The sequence below is a fragment of the Sander lucioperca genome, chromosome 20 (genome assembly GCF_008315115.2).
Source record: "Sander lucioperca isolate FBNREF2018 chromosome 20, SLUC_FBN_1.2, whole genome shotgun sequence".
Classification (NCBI taxonomy): Eukaryota; Metazoa; Chordata; class Actinopteri; order Perciformes; family Percidae; genus Sander; species Sander lucioperca.
Window position 1 is genome coordinate 15,833,341 of NC_050192.1, and position 16,725 is coordinate 15,850,065.

A 16,725-nucleotide genomic window follows, 5' to 3' on the forward strand; every position below is an offset into this window, starting at 1 on the left:
AGCTGTATGAGGAGTTTATTGGCCAGAAAGTTGTGAAAAGAGAGACTGTCTCGAGGGTCCCAGGGTTGATTCCCTGTGACCTGTGGTGATGAACCGGTGAGTCTTGCAAACTACGAAAAGGTGCCACTCTGCACTGCGGAGAGCGGCACTTAATTTAGACAGGCAGCAAAAAGAGATGACTGAGCCTCACATCAATAGCATATCACACAAAAAATTAGAGGGTGAAAGGGAAAAGGAGGAGAAAAAAAAATAAATAAAAAAAGGAGAGATTGCACTTACCAATGTACTCAAAGACGTAGACGACAAAGAACGGTGTGACCAGGTCGTTGATGCCTTGCACGTAGCCGCTGGCCGGATGGCGTATGGCCCAGATAAAAAGGATCCGCTCAAAAATCTTACACACAAACATACACACAGAGACATAGTGTCAAAACACTAGCTTGTAGACAAAACACATTAACATTACAGAAACTAATACACATAGAAACATAGTGTCAAAATAGTTTCTTGTAGACAACACACATTAACATTACAGAAACTAATGCACAAGGGTAGTCAAGTTACAATGATATGAAACAGAAAAGCAATAAACCCGTGTGTCGGAGAAGCTAAAATCGGAAAATGTTAACAGTGAACCCCTCTGTCAATTTGTCAAAATGTTGTCTTGATGAACTAATCAATCCATTAATGAATTAATCATTTTCCTCACAAATGTTACGTTAATAATGAATAATGTTCAGACACCCAGTTATTCTCTGGCAGAAAATGATGCCTGTCAAACATTAGGATAGTGAGAATGATCATAATCATAGAAGTGTACATTTGGGAAAGTGTGGGAAGGCAGTGGTAGAAATCAGAACAATTTGAGGCATGCCAAGCTGGTGTGGAAGAAAGCAGCTGAATGGGCACAACTTTGCGTGCTGTGGGAGTGGAACACTGCAGAAGTGGATTTCAATTTATAAGATATTAATTTGGTTTAAACTGTAACTTTTCTTGAGCAATCATTGCATATTAGCTGATCACAGACATAGAATTTATGGAGTATATTCATCTCTTTTTTGTGGATGGGTTAGAAAGACACCCTGTGGAATATTTTACTAGTATCACTTTAGAGCAATGTGTTAACGAGCGGGTCCCTGTTTTGTTTGTTGCATGAGGATGCACTTGGACAGGTGGTAACACGCAAAGTAGCGTGGCAAAGTGCCAACAGAGACGGGCAAGAAAAAGACTGCAAGCTAGCAAATATGGGTTAAACAATGCCGGATTCTAAATATATATTTGTTTTGTTTGTTTTTTAATTCATGAAGGAAGTAAGTTTACCTTGTTTGTTCAACCTCAAGGATACGCACGAGTGTTCCCGTGAGAATGTACACATAACTTGTTTGTTTACAAGATAATCACAGGGCACCTTTGATGGCTTATGTTCTAATAACAGCTCCGGACCCTGTTTTTAATATTGACTGTCAATAAGAAAAGGCTTCAAAAACACTTTATTAATTTTTTTATTGTATAAATGTTTCTAGTTTAAACCCTTAGTTAAGTGTGTGTGTGTGTGCAGTCTCTCAAATACACCAAACCAACCAAGACCGACGATCCGAGAGGCGCATCAAGAGACACCAGTGGGCGGCTGGTACCCCCCTGGCATTTGGTTTCCCCTGCTCCATCTGCGGACAAGTGTGCGGCTCAAGGATCGGACTCGACGCCCACGAGAAGTGGCACCAGCGGCAAGGTCACTGAACCCACCTCCCCCTCCCACCCCCATCCCTGGAGCAAGCGTCATCATCGAACACGATGGACAGCTAAGAGTGTGTATGTGGCATGTTGTATTCCACCACAACTCTCCTTATTGTCTGTAAGTCTGCTGTGAAAAGTGTCATACTACAAAATGCTATCCAAAAATGTGTAATCTTATTAACCAGTTAGGTAATGACCGTTTGTCCAAATGACACAAGAAGAATTGGGATTTTGGGCATCATGGAGACGGGTGAGCACAGACTAAATTTGAGATGCGTTATTTCTTTGCCTCTCTCTTTTAGCACAGAAGCAACACCTGTCTTCACTTTCTCTGCTGCATTTCTGTACACAAAAAGCTCACTTTGAACTTTCTCTGCTTTAGTGTTGGGTCTCCTCCTTCCTCTTCTTTGTTCCACTCAGTTTGTCTCCGTCTCTTGCTCTTCCCTTCTGACTATGTCTCCTCCTCCATCTCCCTTTCTCTCAATATTTTTTTGCAAGGCAAACACTTCCATCTTCGTTATGGGTGGCTGTTTAATGCTGTCAGCCGCAGTGAATTAGAGGCTTGATGTTCAGCTTGTTTTTCTTGAGCTCAAATACATTTCTCTCACACACACACACACACACACACACACACACACACACACACACACACACACACACACACACACACACACACACACCTAGCTGTACCACACCCATCAAGCACTTTCTTATTTTTGGGGATATGTCATGTTTCTGTCACTTTCTAAATAACATCATAGCTCATTGTTTTATGGGGAGAGAAAAAGATATGGCCATGGCAATGTCATTTTTTAGAAGCTGTGTGTGCAAAGCATCTCATTTCTATTTAAAGTAATTCAATCAATGTTAAGATAGCCAGGAAGATTGGTAAGATGCAACTCTCTGGCTTTCCCCTACACTTTCTCCTCAAATCCCCTTTACCTGCATCCACTCCTCACACCTCATCTTTCCTTATCAAAGCCCCATTATTCAAACAGGGAGAGGTGCTGCAGCGTGCAGGGAGAGTGGGTAATGGGACTATCTTTTTTTGTGCAACCTCAAAAGCTGACATGCATATTTCACATTGGCACCTAGACACTGAACCACTTTGAGTGAACCCTTGAACGTACACACTACCCTACCCACACCTAGTTTACTATGGGCAATGTGAAAGACAGAAAACAAAGATGCAGAGAAGCTACACACTTAAAAACACCAACCAAACAACTCTTCCTCCAAGTTTAAACAGAGTTCACCCAGTCCTCAACAGACAGCCAACTACATTTTTGCAAATTGTGTTAATCTCACATTATTTTAATATTCTTCGCATAACTGTGTCTCCCTGTGTCATAACGCTATGGCTCCATCAATTTAGTTCCAGACCCCAAGGACCCTGATAAGGGTAATCTCAAGAGGTAGAGAGGAAATTGACACAATAAAATTATGCCAAGTCAAAGAACTCTTCACCGACATCTGACAAATAATGTGAAACAAACTTAAGGAGGGGAGTTAGAGGCTTAAAAGATGATCCAACCGCAAAAGATCATGGGCTCAATCGCTCAAAATATCCCACGTATTCATAAACATCCACACAAAACTGGTACCTATGCACTCCTTAAGTTATTCATTGAACAAGCAGCAGTGAAATGCTTAAAATGAAAAAAAGATTTCTTAATATGACTAAATCCTGCTCTTTCAGCCATTAATCACAAATTGGAGGCAAAACAGAATGTTTTCTTTTCACGTTGGGAACTAGTAATTGCTGATTATCAACATCTCATGAAGAAGGCACTGTTCTCCAACACAAGAAACACGTAGATACCACCTAGGAAATCACAGCAGAATTGCTTCAATATCCCTCTCTCCCCAAAATGGAACAGACTGTTGACTGCCTTCCATCTCGACTAAATCTCTCCAAGCCCCATGGGTGGGGGTGGGGGGGGTGCCAAGACAAACAAGTGAATGAAATGAAGCAGAGGTGATTTTCAGGTGGTGGTGCCGCAGCAAGCATAACCATATAAAAAAGGGGGGGCCTTTGGAGTCTGTTGCATACCAAAATATATGCGGTGCGCACTGCTTGAATATATTGGTGGCTTTTATTTTGCACTCAAAGAGGGGAGAGTTGGTGTGTGAGGGGAAAAGGAGGTAAAAACAGAGGACATGTACAGTAGATATACATACTATCCACCCCCCTTGTCTGATCTTATTTCCCTCCCTACCTTCTTGGTTACAGCCCCGAGTTGTATCCTTTACAAGACAGGGGCAAGGAAAGGTTGCGTTGCCTGAGGCACTGTGTGCGAGTGTGTTTGAGTGTCTGAATTAATGTGCTTGTACATGAGTCTGTGCACAGATTAATGCCAATGTCAAATGTATTTTCTGTTTCCTTCCTCTTTCTTTGTGTTGGAATTTTAAATTCAGTGGATTTATGAGGACTATTGTTGACTGCTCCTCAGATCTCTGCAGGGTAAATTGAGACAGCTAGCTAGACTATCTGTCCAATCTGAGTTTTCTCTCGCATGACTATTTTGCAGCGGCACTGTGCGGAGTTTAGCACCGCCCATGACGATTTTGATTGGTTTAAAGAAATGCCATTAAACCAGAGCACATTTTCCTCCCATCCCCGAATGCTATGTGTAGTAGCCAGACCCTCATTCAGCGCGTTTTGGAGGAGGGTCTGGCAAAGCGAGACTATAGCAGAGGTACAAGCTAAAAGCTTGGCTTTCAGTAGTCTATATCAAGGACATTTTATTTCCTTGATTGTTTAGGCGCTGCCGGAAATTCTGACGGATGTCATCTTAGACGACCAAGACCAAAACGACAGATTAGTGGACTAATCGACTAGGGGAGGGTGTGTGCCAATGCATACATGTCTTACATGTCAGGTGTATACAGTATGTGTGTGCGCTCGCTCACACCTATGTGTAGGTGTATATACAGGGCAGTCCAGAGCCGTGGTCACCTCACTAGCCTAAACCTCATTATGGGATTTTTCCATCTGGCTTTTTAGTTCTCTGCTTCTCAGGCCAGTGGTTCTACAGTATGTGTGACAAGACCTCCTAGACGCGCTGCGATGATAAGATAAATGTAACCTCATCTAATTGAAAAGAATCAAGTTCATTTCCGTGTTAAGTTGCATTGGGAAGCTGCACTGATAGTCCCGTAGGCCAGCTGGGCCAATGTCTCACACCACTGCAGAAACAAAAGTGACTTACACCACATTTACATTTTAAGCATTTAAGTATGACTGTTATCCAAAGCCGCTTACAAAGATTAAATAGTTAAAGATTCCAGTAATGTGTGCCTCGCCGCATGTTTTCCCAATGTGCCCAAACTACAGCTGATAGTTATTGTTTTATCAAACATAATGCTCCGGGGGTTTAAAGATAATTACTTCCAATATCCTTAAAAACACCAAACTGTAACAAGAAATGCTTTGTTCAGTAGCACTAACCATGCAGAGTGTTTGCGTGTATCTGATCACATGCGTGACTGCAGGTATTACATAATTATTCTATATGTAATCTTAGTTTGTTCTTCTGTGTGTGTGTGCACCCATGCCAGACCATGCAGTGTGCTGAAGCGAGGGTTTTCCCGTTTCAAACTCCTAGACAGACTCTTTAATTGGGAATTTTCATTTCTTATTCATTTTTATCTGTCACTTGTCCCTTTCACCCCACAATATCAGTCCCACGGATGATGTTACCACCCATATCTGACCAAAAGCAAAAGGGGGAAAACCCTGCTAAGGTGAGGTGGTGTGTGTGTGCAGCAGGGGAGGGTTCTCACCTCTTGGACAGAAGCTTGTTGAAAGAGAGGAATAAGAGGATTAGTTCTCGGTATGTCAATGTGAATCTGCAGAGAGAGAAAGAGAGAAAAAAAAAAGACAAACACTGAAGCAACGGGCACTGGGCAAGTTAGCACAGATCCGGGCATCACAGACAGTGACAGAGACAGAGAGCAACAGTTAGTGGATTGGTATCCTTGATTGAAGGCGGACGGGGCTTTCGGTGGTCTGAAATGGATGGCAGCGGTGGTCTTGAATGCAAGTGTGCACATGTTGAGATGTCTTTGTGATGCTACGTGCTTGAGAGTAGATTTGTGTGTGTTTGACCACGTTTATACCATTTCAGAGTGTCTGCCCCGCAGATGGACAACATTACAGGCAGACAGAATCATCAGAAGGGAGCCAGACGGATGCAGGACAGCGGCTGGAGCCAAGCCAGATAAAATAGTCCAGACTGGGACGGGGCGGACCGTTTGTGAGAGTGTGTGGCTCGTTACTGACAGGACTGGGAATTGAGCTGTATTCACAGTCCTGTCTGCTCTGTCCACCTTACCTCTGTCACCTTTGGCTGCAGCACCAAAGACTCAGGACTCATCCTAGGAATGTCTATGTGGATCTGACAGCAACATGGGAGAGAAAGGTGTTAGACAGAGACACACACACACACACACACACACACACAAATGTAGAAGTCCCCTTCGTGCACTTGTCCTCATTATTCCGCATTTAAACCTGTTTTGGGCAGCTATAAGATCTCCTCAGATGTACTCAGGAAGTGGTTAGTCGGGTCTCCCTCTCGCTATTTTGGCTTAGCGCCACCCAGGAAAGTTATCATTGGTTTGAAGAAATACAAATTGGTTTAAAGAAAAACAAACAAGCCAAACGTTTTTTCCCCAATCTCCGATAGATAGACGATGTAGCCAGACCATACTCCATGGTGACCCAGTGCTATGAAGATAGGTCCGGTAGTGCGAGACTAGGAATGGGTAAACCCCAGAATAGGGGCACATTCAGACATAAAGAAAAGTTTGGCTATTTTTAAACCTGGGTCATATTCTCGTGATTGTGGCCCTTCTTACAAAAGTAGATACCTATGCAGTTAGCCACAATAGGTAATTAGGTGGCTAATTTCTGTGTTTACTTTTGGTCGGATTTAAGCTGGTATTATACTTATTGGAATGACTCCGATGCTTGTACCGCTCATCCCACTGGGAATCAACAACCCTCTGTGCAACTTTTAGCAGCATTCTTCCCATTGCTTTGATTTGCTTTCCTATATGGTTCTAACTACCCATATAAAACTGTAGGCAGCTACTGCCAGCTAACAAAAATCACACAAGCTAAAAACTCTGAAAAGTAAAAAATGGTGGAGTGACCAAGTGAGTGAGTGACTGGTTAAAAGAGTCTAACAAATCAAGACTAAAAGATATGTGAATGTACATTACATATGACAGGTGGCAAGGAGAAGGATTTAGGTGGGTTGCCAGTGTAGCCACAGTAACTTCAGAAGCCCATAATATTACAAAGCCCTGCTACTTTAAATGTGTATAGGGAGTATTTCTTAAGTAGTTTTGCCCCTAGTGGCCAAAAATAGTTTGATGCAGCTTAAACAGGAGCACTTGTTTTAAATACAGAACTCCAGTGTATGTTATCATAGCCTAAAAAAAAAGATGGAATTCTTTTCAACACTTTCTCTTGGGATGGAACAAATACACAGCAGTACTTCAAAAAGCTTGCAGTGCAAGCTGGGACTGCTACAATGGCTACAACAATATGCATATGGATAAACACATACACACACAAGCTGTTTGGGCAAGTTACCAACAACATAAACAGATATATAAACGAGACAGATGGACAGACACAAGAAGAGACAAACTGTGGACACAGATGGAGAGATCTACACTGCTGATGGACCGCCTAATATAGGCAAACACATAGACAAACAAACATATAGGAACTTGTGATGCATGCTAATACATCTACAGCCACTTAAACATAATATACACAAAATACATACAAACACACTGACATGTGTGCAAATACACTACCACACATGCAGAAAAAAATTCACTTAACATCACGGCTCAGTCCTTCAACAAAAACAGTGTTGGAACAAGCAGAATTTGGCAGAAAAGGGAAGCATCAAGACACGATCCAGTCAGTCATCAAAACAAAGTATGCCAGCTTTCTGGAACAGTGCAGAGGAGATCAATCGGAAATTGGACTAAATATGAGAAATGTGTGTTTTTGCCATCGACAGCCAACTTTGATGTTTCTTATCGGCTTGTAATGAATGGGAAGTGGTCGAGTGTTCAAATGAAAGAGTATGTGGGGGGAGAGAAAGACAGATAGAGAGTAAAAGTAGATATTATTTTCAAAGCCAAAGAAAAGTGTTCATTTAAGCAGCTTTCTGAAGCTTGGGGCTGGTTGTCTCTACTCTGAACAGAGCTCGACCACCCTCCCTCCATGTCAACACGGGCAACATCAGTCTGTACATGAGGGAGGAAAGGACAGAGAGAAAAAAAGCATGGAACTGGTTCCAGTAATCCTGTCTGCATGGCCGAATCCTGTCAAAACACACACACACACACACACACACACACACACACACACGTGTCCTGGGTTTGTGCTGAGGGAATACATTAGTGACAACAAGTTGTTCCTGTAACTGAAAATGGAACCTTTTGTAGATTGTCCTGTCAGACGGGTGTTAAAAAAGTCACATGTAAAAGAAATGAATGAACGAGTAAACAGGACGTGTGAATGTACGCATATGCATATACCTGTCTGTATGTGTCCTGATGGTGTTCGTCATTGCGGGAGTCATAGTATTGCTGGATGAAGCCAAAATATTCTTGTCTTTTTCTCTGTAGGACGCTCTCTCTTCTTTCTGCATTAGCTGGTAAGTAACCCTAAGAGAGGGTGAGAGAAGGACAGAAGTAGGAAAGAGTTAATAAAATGGTGAATATAGTTGTTACTCCACTTTAATTCATACTCAATAGCTCAGGTTGATGGAAACAATAATGATTGGGAAGGCAAGGAAAGGCAATTTATTTATATAGCACAATTCAGACACAAAGGCTGTGCTACAATTAGTGCTGTACACAAACATACAAAGCAAATGAATAAAAATTCAGCATTCATAAACCGCAGAAGTCGAGACAGAAGTAGAATAAGATGTTCTTTTTCTGGCAGGTGGATTCTGTCACCCTTGACAGAGCCAGGCTAGCTGTTTCCCCCTGGTTCTAATCTTTAAGCTAAGCTAACCATCTCTTGTTAGCTATTTAACTGACAGAAGTGTCAGAGTGTATATTGATGTGGTATTGAGCTTCTCATCTAACGCTCAGCAAGAAAGTAAATAAGCGCATTTCCCAAAATGGCAAATTATGTATTATGTCAAAAGTCCTAAAATCTGACCTCATTATAACTGCAATAACATCAATCTTGAGACTATGAAAATTAAGTTTAAAATTAAATTATCTGCAACAAACCATTTCATTTTTATTACTTATATTAAGTACTATACTATATTACTATACTTAATACCACTAGCCTGAACATTTGAAATGTAATGTAACATTGTGTAAAATGTACAATCAACATTTACAAAGCTTTACTGATTCTAGTACAGGCCCATAAAAATGTTAGCAAGCAAATGGTAACAAACTAATATACCTGTCTATTTTTGACACACATGCACAGAGACACATGCTCACAGACACACTTGTGGGTTCCACATGGGACTCATTAGTTCAGCTTCGTAGCTATTCAGTCAAACGACTTCTCTGAGTGTGAAACCATGACATTTACGCTGTGTGTCTCTCGTAATTATTTGTCTGTCAGTATTTACTATTTAATGAGCCTTTATTTCTAAACTCTTGTTCTAAAACCTGGACTTGCTTGGGAGTCTGTTGGCCAAGTTCAATCGCAAACCAAACCCAACCACCTGGGATTACATAGTCTGTAAATGACACCCTTCACTTTTCAGAGAAAACTTTCTGCTGCTTAACTAAATGTGTTCTGCCTCTTAGGGGAGCTACCTTTCTCTGTCTGTGCGTGTGTCTGTGTGCGTGCGTGCGTGCGTCAGACAGTTTATGTGAGAATACATTTGTAAAAGTGTGTATCCTCCTAGTGCAGTCAGACTTATGCAATGAGGAGAAAGTCAACTCCAAACTAAACAACAAATCTAAAGTCTATTAAAAGCGAGAGCTGGGACCAGGGGCTCTGAAATATTCACGCAGTTAAAGCCTTCAAAAACAGAATTCAAACATGACTGTTCACTCTAAAAGCTTGTCCCTGCGATAAAAAGCTGGATTGTGTAGCTGTTTAACCTCCAAAAGCTCAAAGGTCTTTACATGTTTTTGTGTTTGTTACTATATAATTTTAAGAGTTCATAAATAGTTCCACAACATTATGATGATTAAAGACAGAGTGTGGCAGGTTATTTAACCAATTTTAACAATATGCTGAGTCTTGTGGTGCCTTACAAACTGATGGCACGTAACGCCGGCTAAACACTGGCTGCGTGGCGTTTCTGTTGCGTGTCTTTGCACACCAGAAATGTGTCTGACGCGGCGCAGCTGCTGCTAGCCTTGTCTGTACACATGTAGGTTTCCCATAAACATAAATATATAGTGATTTCATTACAGCAAAGACAACGTCGGCAGTATTGACGGCAAAATAGGCTACAGAATATTTTGTTCTGTATTGACAGGTGCGATATTTGAAAATCGATAATTTTTTTTTTTTATTATTATTACATTTATATCTACATTTATGTCAAAACCTAGAGACTTTCAAACATCAAAATGTCATTTATGAAATGTATTCATGACAAAATGACATATAAACATCTTTTCGTATTCTATTTCGCCTGGAAACTCTTCCAACACTAGGGGTGTACGATTCAGAAAATGTAACGATTCGATTCCGATTTTTAGGCTCACGATTCGATATCGATTTTCGATTCAAAAAACGATTCTCCATTAAAAAAAAAAAAAAAGATTCACAGTATGTAAATGTAGTTACTTTTCCCATGTGTATGTATATATCTCTGTTATTGTCCATATTATTCATGTGGATTTGTTTGTTATTTCTTATTTTAACATCCTGTTATGATGTATGTGTATGTTGTGTGTGATGTCTGTAAGCTACTGGGATCTCTCTCTCTCTTTAACATTTAGGGTTTTTCCAGCTTCAGGTTTGTTTTTTACTTCGGTTTGTAGTACTTTCTTATTAACCAGTAGAGTTCTGGTAAACGTGGGGTTTGTTCAGACATGGTGCTTGGTAGAATGCGACTCGCGTTGAGTCTCTGCCTTTTTTTTCTTTTTTAAACCGTCAGCTGGCTCTAAACAGAGCTGAAAAACAGCGTCGGACTATTTGATCCGTAGAACACAGTCCCCCCCGCCCCCCGCTCTCTCTTTCTCTCTCTCTCTCTCTCTCTCTCTCTCTTACTCACACACACAGACACACACACATACCTGGTGTGGAAATAGAACCATCACACTGATCATAAAAAAATTAAAAGTTAAAAAAAGAAAGTTATGTTGAGTATGAAAACTCTTGTTCATTACATTTTACTTCATAATTGCAACCGCATGTGTTGTATTCATTGTTCTTGTTCTGTATATAGTTTATCGTGATCAAAACCATTGATCTGAAGCTCAATGCTGATGCTGTCATGTAAATAGTTTTTTAATCAGCAATAAATATAACAATTTCTGATCAACCCATATCAATTGTATGCTTAAAATAACATACCGTTTTAAAGCCCCGCCCATTTCAAGACAACCCGACCCACTTCCGGGTTAAATCCCGTCCACTTCCGGGTTAGGCCCCGCCCAGTCCGAGTACAGATACAGATACAGATAATTCATATGGTTAACGGATACAGATACAGATAATGCTGTACTCGCTCATCCCTACTATCTATCTATCATGTGATTGCAATAGACATACAATTAAAAATATATATATTTTATTAGTTTTTTTTAAATATGAATCGATTTTTGGAATTCTATGAATCGATTTTGAATCGGTAGAGCTTGAATCGCGATTCGAATCGATTTTTTTGCACACCCCTATCCAACACGCTTGTGTGTCACATGAAAAATAGGCGTCGGTCTTATTTCTAGCATGCACACGTTTTCTAGACGTGCGTGTCACGCAGGCAGTGTGGAAGCTCTAACCTGTTAACATGGGAGCCAAAATAAAAACGGACACGCCACACAGCCAGTGTGAAGCCGGCCAAATGTTAGTAACTTCTGATGTCTGCCACTGAACCAATATTTTTCTTAATGTAATGTACATGCATAGTGTTGTGTGTGTTACTGATATTAAAGCTGAAAGAATTAGTTGAAAAAATAAAAAAATGTTTTGCTTCCAGCTTCTCAAATATGAACACTTTCTTTTTGTTTTAGTCTTTTATAACAGTAAATTGAATATTTTTGGGTTTTGGAGTCATGGTCAGAAAAAAGGAGACATTTGAAGATGTCACATTGGGCTCTGGGAAATAGTAATGGGCATTGTTCACCATTTTCTGATGTTATTAACCAAACGATTAATCGAGAAAATAATCAGCAGATTAAAATGAAATATAGATGTGAGTTGCAGTCTCTCTCACTCTCTCTCTCACTCTCACTCTCACAAAAGAGTTCCCTGGACAGTTTTTCCATGCTGACCTGCAGTGGTGAAGTGCCATACTCGGGTGATGACACCTGAGCCACCTACATTAGCTGAAAAGGACAAGGAATACGATTTTTGAGCCAAGGCTATTTGATAAAGAAGACCTAGAGATGTGCTTGAAAGCTCCAGAGGTCAAGACTAAACCTCCATGCTCAAATCTTTCATAGAGTTCCTTGTAATTCGTTTGACAGATGTTGTAGTACTGTAGACAAGTGCTCTCTTCATCACTCTCTTACATTTATTTGTCATCACTTTTTCTGAGAACGCATTTGGCTGGTGATCTACAATAAGCTGCCTAGGCAAGAGTATGCATGCATGTGCAAGAGCTTGGTACCATTATATACAGTGAGGAAAATAAGTATTTGAACACCCTGCTATTTTGCAAGTTCTCCCACTTAGAAATCATGGAGGGGTCTGAAATTGTCATCGTAGGTGCATGTCCACTGTGAGAGACATAATCTAAAAAAAAAAAAAATCCAGAAATCACAATGTATGATTTATTAACTATTTATTTGTATGATACAGCTGCAAATAAGTATTTGAACACCTGAGAAAATCAATGTTAATATTTGGTACAGTAGCCTTTGTTTGCAATTACAGAGGTCAAACGTTTCCTGTAGTTTTTCACCAGGTTTGCACACACTGCAGGAGGGATTTTGGCCCACTCCTCCACACAGATCTTCTCTAGATCAGTCAGGTTTCTGGGCTGTCGCTGAGAAACACGGAGTTTGAGCTCCCTCCAAAGATTCTCTATTGGGTTTAGGTCTGGAGACTGGCTAGGCCACGCCAGAACCTTGATATGCTTCTTACAGAGCCACTCCTTGGTTATCCTGGCTGTGTGCTTCGGGTCATTGTCATGTTGGAAGACCCAGCCTCGACCCATCTTCAATGCTCTAACTGAGGGAAGGAGGTTGTTCCCCAAAATCTCGCAATACATGGCCCCGGTCATCCTCTCCTTAATACAGTGCAGTCGCCCTGTCCCATGTGCAGAAAAACACCCCCAAAGCATGATGCTACCACCCCATGCTTCACAGTAGGGATGGTGTTCTTGGGATGGTACTCATCATTCTTCTTCCTCCAAACACGGTTAGTGGAATTATGACCAAAAAGTTCTATTTTGGTCTCATCTGACCACATGACTTTCTCCCATGACTCCTCTGGATCATCCAAATGGTCATTGGCAAACTTAAGACGGGCCTTGACATGTGCTGGTTTAAGCAGGGGAACCTTCCGTGCCATGCATGATTTCAAACCATGACGTCTTAGTGTATTACCAACAGTAACCTTGGAAACGGTGGTCCCAGCTCTTTTCAGGTCATTGACCAGCTCCTCCCGTGTAGTTCTGGGCTGATTTCTCACCTTTCTTAGGATCATTGAGACCCCACAAGGTGAGCTCTTGCATGGAGCCCCAGTCCGAGGGAGATTGACAGTCATGTTTAGCTTCTTCCATTTTCTAATGATTGCTCCAACAGTGGACCTTTTTTCACCAAGCTGCTTGGCAATTTCCCCGTAGCCCTTTCCAGCCTTGTGAAGGTGTACAATTTTGTCTCTAGTGTCTTTGGACAGCTCTTTGGTCTTAGCCATGTTAGTAGTTGGATTCTTACTGATTGTATGGGGTGGACAGGTGTCTTTATGCATCTAATTTAGGATAATAAATGGAGTGGAGGTGGACATTTTAAAGGCAGACTAACAGGTCTTTGAGGGTCAGAATTCTAGCTGATAGACATGTGTTCAAATACTTATTTGCAGCTGTATCATACAAATAAATAGTTAAAAAAATCATATATTGTGATTTCTGGATTTTTTTTTTTAGATTATGTCTCTCACAGTGGACATGCACCTACGATGACAATTTCAGACCCCTCCATGATTTCTAAGTGGGAGAACTTGCAAAATAGCAGGGTGTTCAAATACTTATTTTCCTCACTGTATGTATGCGCAAGTGAAGTATTCAATTTTGGCCTTGGCCGCTTCAGTCAGATCTGAGAGCAACTCTGTTTTGGACTGGCTTTGGTGGAATCGCCATCAAACTAAACTTGTCTACCTGCACCAACAAAGACAAAAGTCTGCACATCAGGCGGGAAAACTCAACATCCTTGAAAGGGTGATAGTGACTGTGCGTGTGTACTAAATGTGTGTTTGTTTGCTATCTATGTGCATCTTTGTCTTCGTTGTAACTCTGCTGTTTGTTGTTTTTAGAAGCTGGCTGCCACTTTTTGGTAATGTGCAAGCATATCAACAATCACACATGTACACACAAAGTATTAATTTTGGGCAACTGTCTAGAGGAAACTCCATAAGAGCAGCAACAAAAAGTTTTTTTCGGTCATTTTTTCAAGGCACCTAGAGAAGCCTGGAGGCTTATTTGTTGCACACAACTTTGCTAACACACAAACAAACACTTGGCTAACACGTATAAACACATACTCATGAATTGTGAAAAATACGCATACTTCAAACATGGTTCCACACACACTCATTTGTGAACATTATGACATAGGGCTGGATGATTAATCGAAAAATAATCGTAACCAAAATTCAGAGCCTATAACTGACGTAATTTTACCAAGTCGGTTATTTCGGTCTTTTAATCCTATTAATATTTCCGCGGCCACCCACTGTGTGTTAATGTACTTTCCCCTTAAAACATATTACGGCCGCCACGTGTGTAGTCACGTGACTCCGCCCCGTCCAGTCTGCGACCATAGGTGCTTTCCAATCGGATAGTACTTGTACTTTTTAGAGAAGTACACTTCTAAGCAGTTCTAAGAACTACTCTCCCCCAAAATCTTTTTACCCGTTTGCATTCCCACTGGCCAAGTGGCCATAGGGACTGGTAGGAGGGGTAAGTTAGCGACGCAAGCACGGCAACGGTCTTTATAGCATCGTCACTAGACCTTAGCGTCACATACAACAACAAATGATGCTAATACTTGTGCACTTTTCCTATATTAAATGCACGTCCATTCTCGTAGTAATTCACGTAATGTTTTGCTCAACACAGACGGGGCTTTATTATACTCGGAACAGACCCCGCCTCTGCCTGTTGCGCTGTGTGTGTGTGTGTGTGTGTGTGTGTGTGTGTGTGTGTGTGTGTGTGTGTGTGTGTGTGTGTGTGTGTGTGTGTGTGTGTGTGTGTGTGACGGCCGGGGAGCCGCAGGACACGCTTGTGGAGTTTAACTCCGAAAAGACAGTTAACCACAGGTTCCGTTAATCTTATGATGGACATTTATTATTTATTTTCTACATTTTTAGGAAACGTTTTTATTTCATTGTAAAATCTACTGTTGTAGATTTCAGTTCAGTTGTTTGAAATATTTAATAAATAAGCATTAATTGCTATCTGTGTGTTTTCCTTATTTTAGAATCACAAAGATAGGATTATGCACTCTTTCATTAGAAAAAATAACCGTGAACATATTTACAGTATAAGAAAAGAAAAAAAAATTTAAATAATCGTTCAATAATCGTAATCGAGGTAACTTGTTCGATTAATCGTGATTATGATTTTAGCGAAAATCGTCCAGCCCTATTATGACATATAAACACATGCATCCCATTTTACATTCCCTGACAGCCCATCTATCTTTTCTGCCTTAGATCATACATCATTCAATGGATTTCTCATTATCTGTTGGTTTCAGTCACTAACCCTGAAAAACAACAATGTAAATCTTTTCACGACCAAAACACTGTGAAGGAGGCAGACTCCTAAAGGCGCTGACACACAGAGCCAATTATCGGCCGTCGGACAGTCTGGTGAGGTCGGTGACTCGAGTCTGTTCGGTGTGTTCCGTGCCGTCGCCCGTCGGAGGAGCTGTCGGCCTTCATTTTGGCCGACCTGACATGTTCAGTCGGAGACAGGGCAATCGGGACTCACCCGGAAATGGCGAGCGGATAAGCCTCTCAAAACCTGACGAAAATCTTTTTAACGGACCTTTGTTGATCTGAAATGAAGACAGATTCAGCAACTGCATGGCCTATTTCTCGCTTAAAATGTTTTCAGAAACACGTTTCAGTGAACTATTTTACAATATGAGATCGTATTCTGAACAAGCTGCCATGACAGTCTGGCTGTGAATTTCCAGAGAAAAAAGAACCACGTGACGCGTTCGTCCTATCAGCTGCCGGTTTTCATTTTCTGGGAAACAATACAGAGAAGCGCCGCCTGCTGCTATGGAGACGTATTACATTTCGCGCACGCGCAGAGCATACGCTCAAGTCGGCGTCGCCTCAGTGTGTTCCGAGGCATTTTTTTGGACCTCGGGGACCCGACTGACTGTCGGCCGTCTGGTTGGTGTGTAACCTCTTACTCATCCACACCTCTACCCGACTGCTGTTAGTCAGCCAGACGGTCGCATTTGTGCCCGCAGAAATCAGGCTAAGCACTGACTTTTCACATACAGCTCTCTGCCAAAAACATTGTGTTGAAACTGCTCCATGTGCAAACACAGGAGTACACGCACACAAAAAACGAACCACAACAGGCCAGCTACAAAACAGTGGGCTCCAGTGTTATG

General features: G+C 41.3%; 1 protein-coding gene across 2 annotated transcripts in view; it reads right to left on the reverse strand.

Annotated features, from left to right (window-relative positions):
• Positions 1-16,725, reverse strand: part of tbc1d22a (TBC1 domain family, member 22a) — a 133,532-nt gene that overhangs the window by 85,079 nt on the left and 31,728 nt on the right. The window contains exons 7-9 of one of the 2 annotated variants that reach the window (XM_031284838.2): positions 8,305-8,433; positions 5,521-5,586; positions 280-394 (exon numbers count right to left, since the gene is read on the reverse strand). In XM_031284838.2, the coding sequence (XP_031140698.1) occupies positions 280-394; positions 5,521-5,586; positions 8,305-8,433 (310 nt within the window). Of the gene's footprint in view, positions 1-279; positions 395-5,520; positions 5,587-6,071; positions 6,135-8,304; positions 8,434-16,725 lie in introns of both variants that reach the window. The other variant, XM_031284839.2, reaches the window with a different exon arrangement.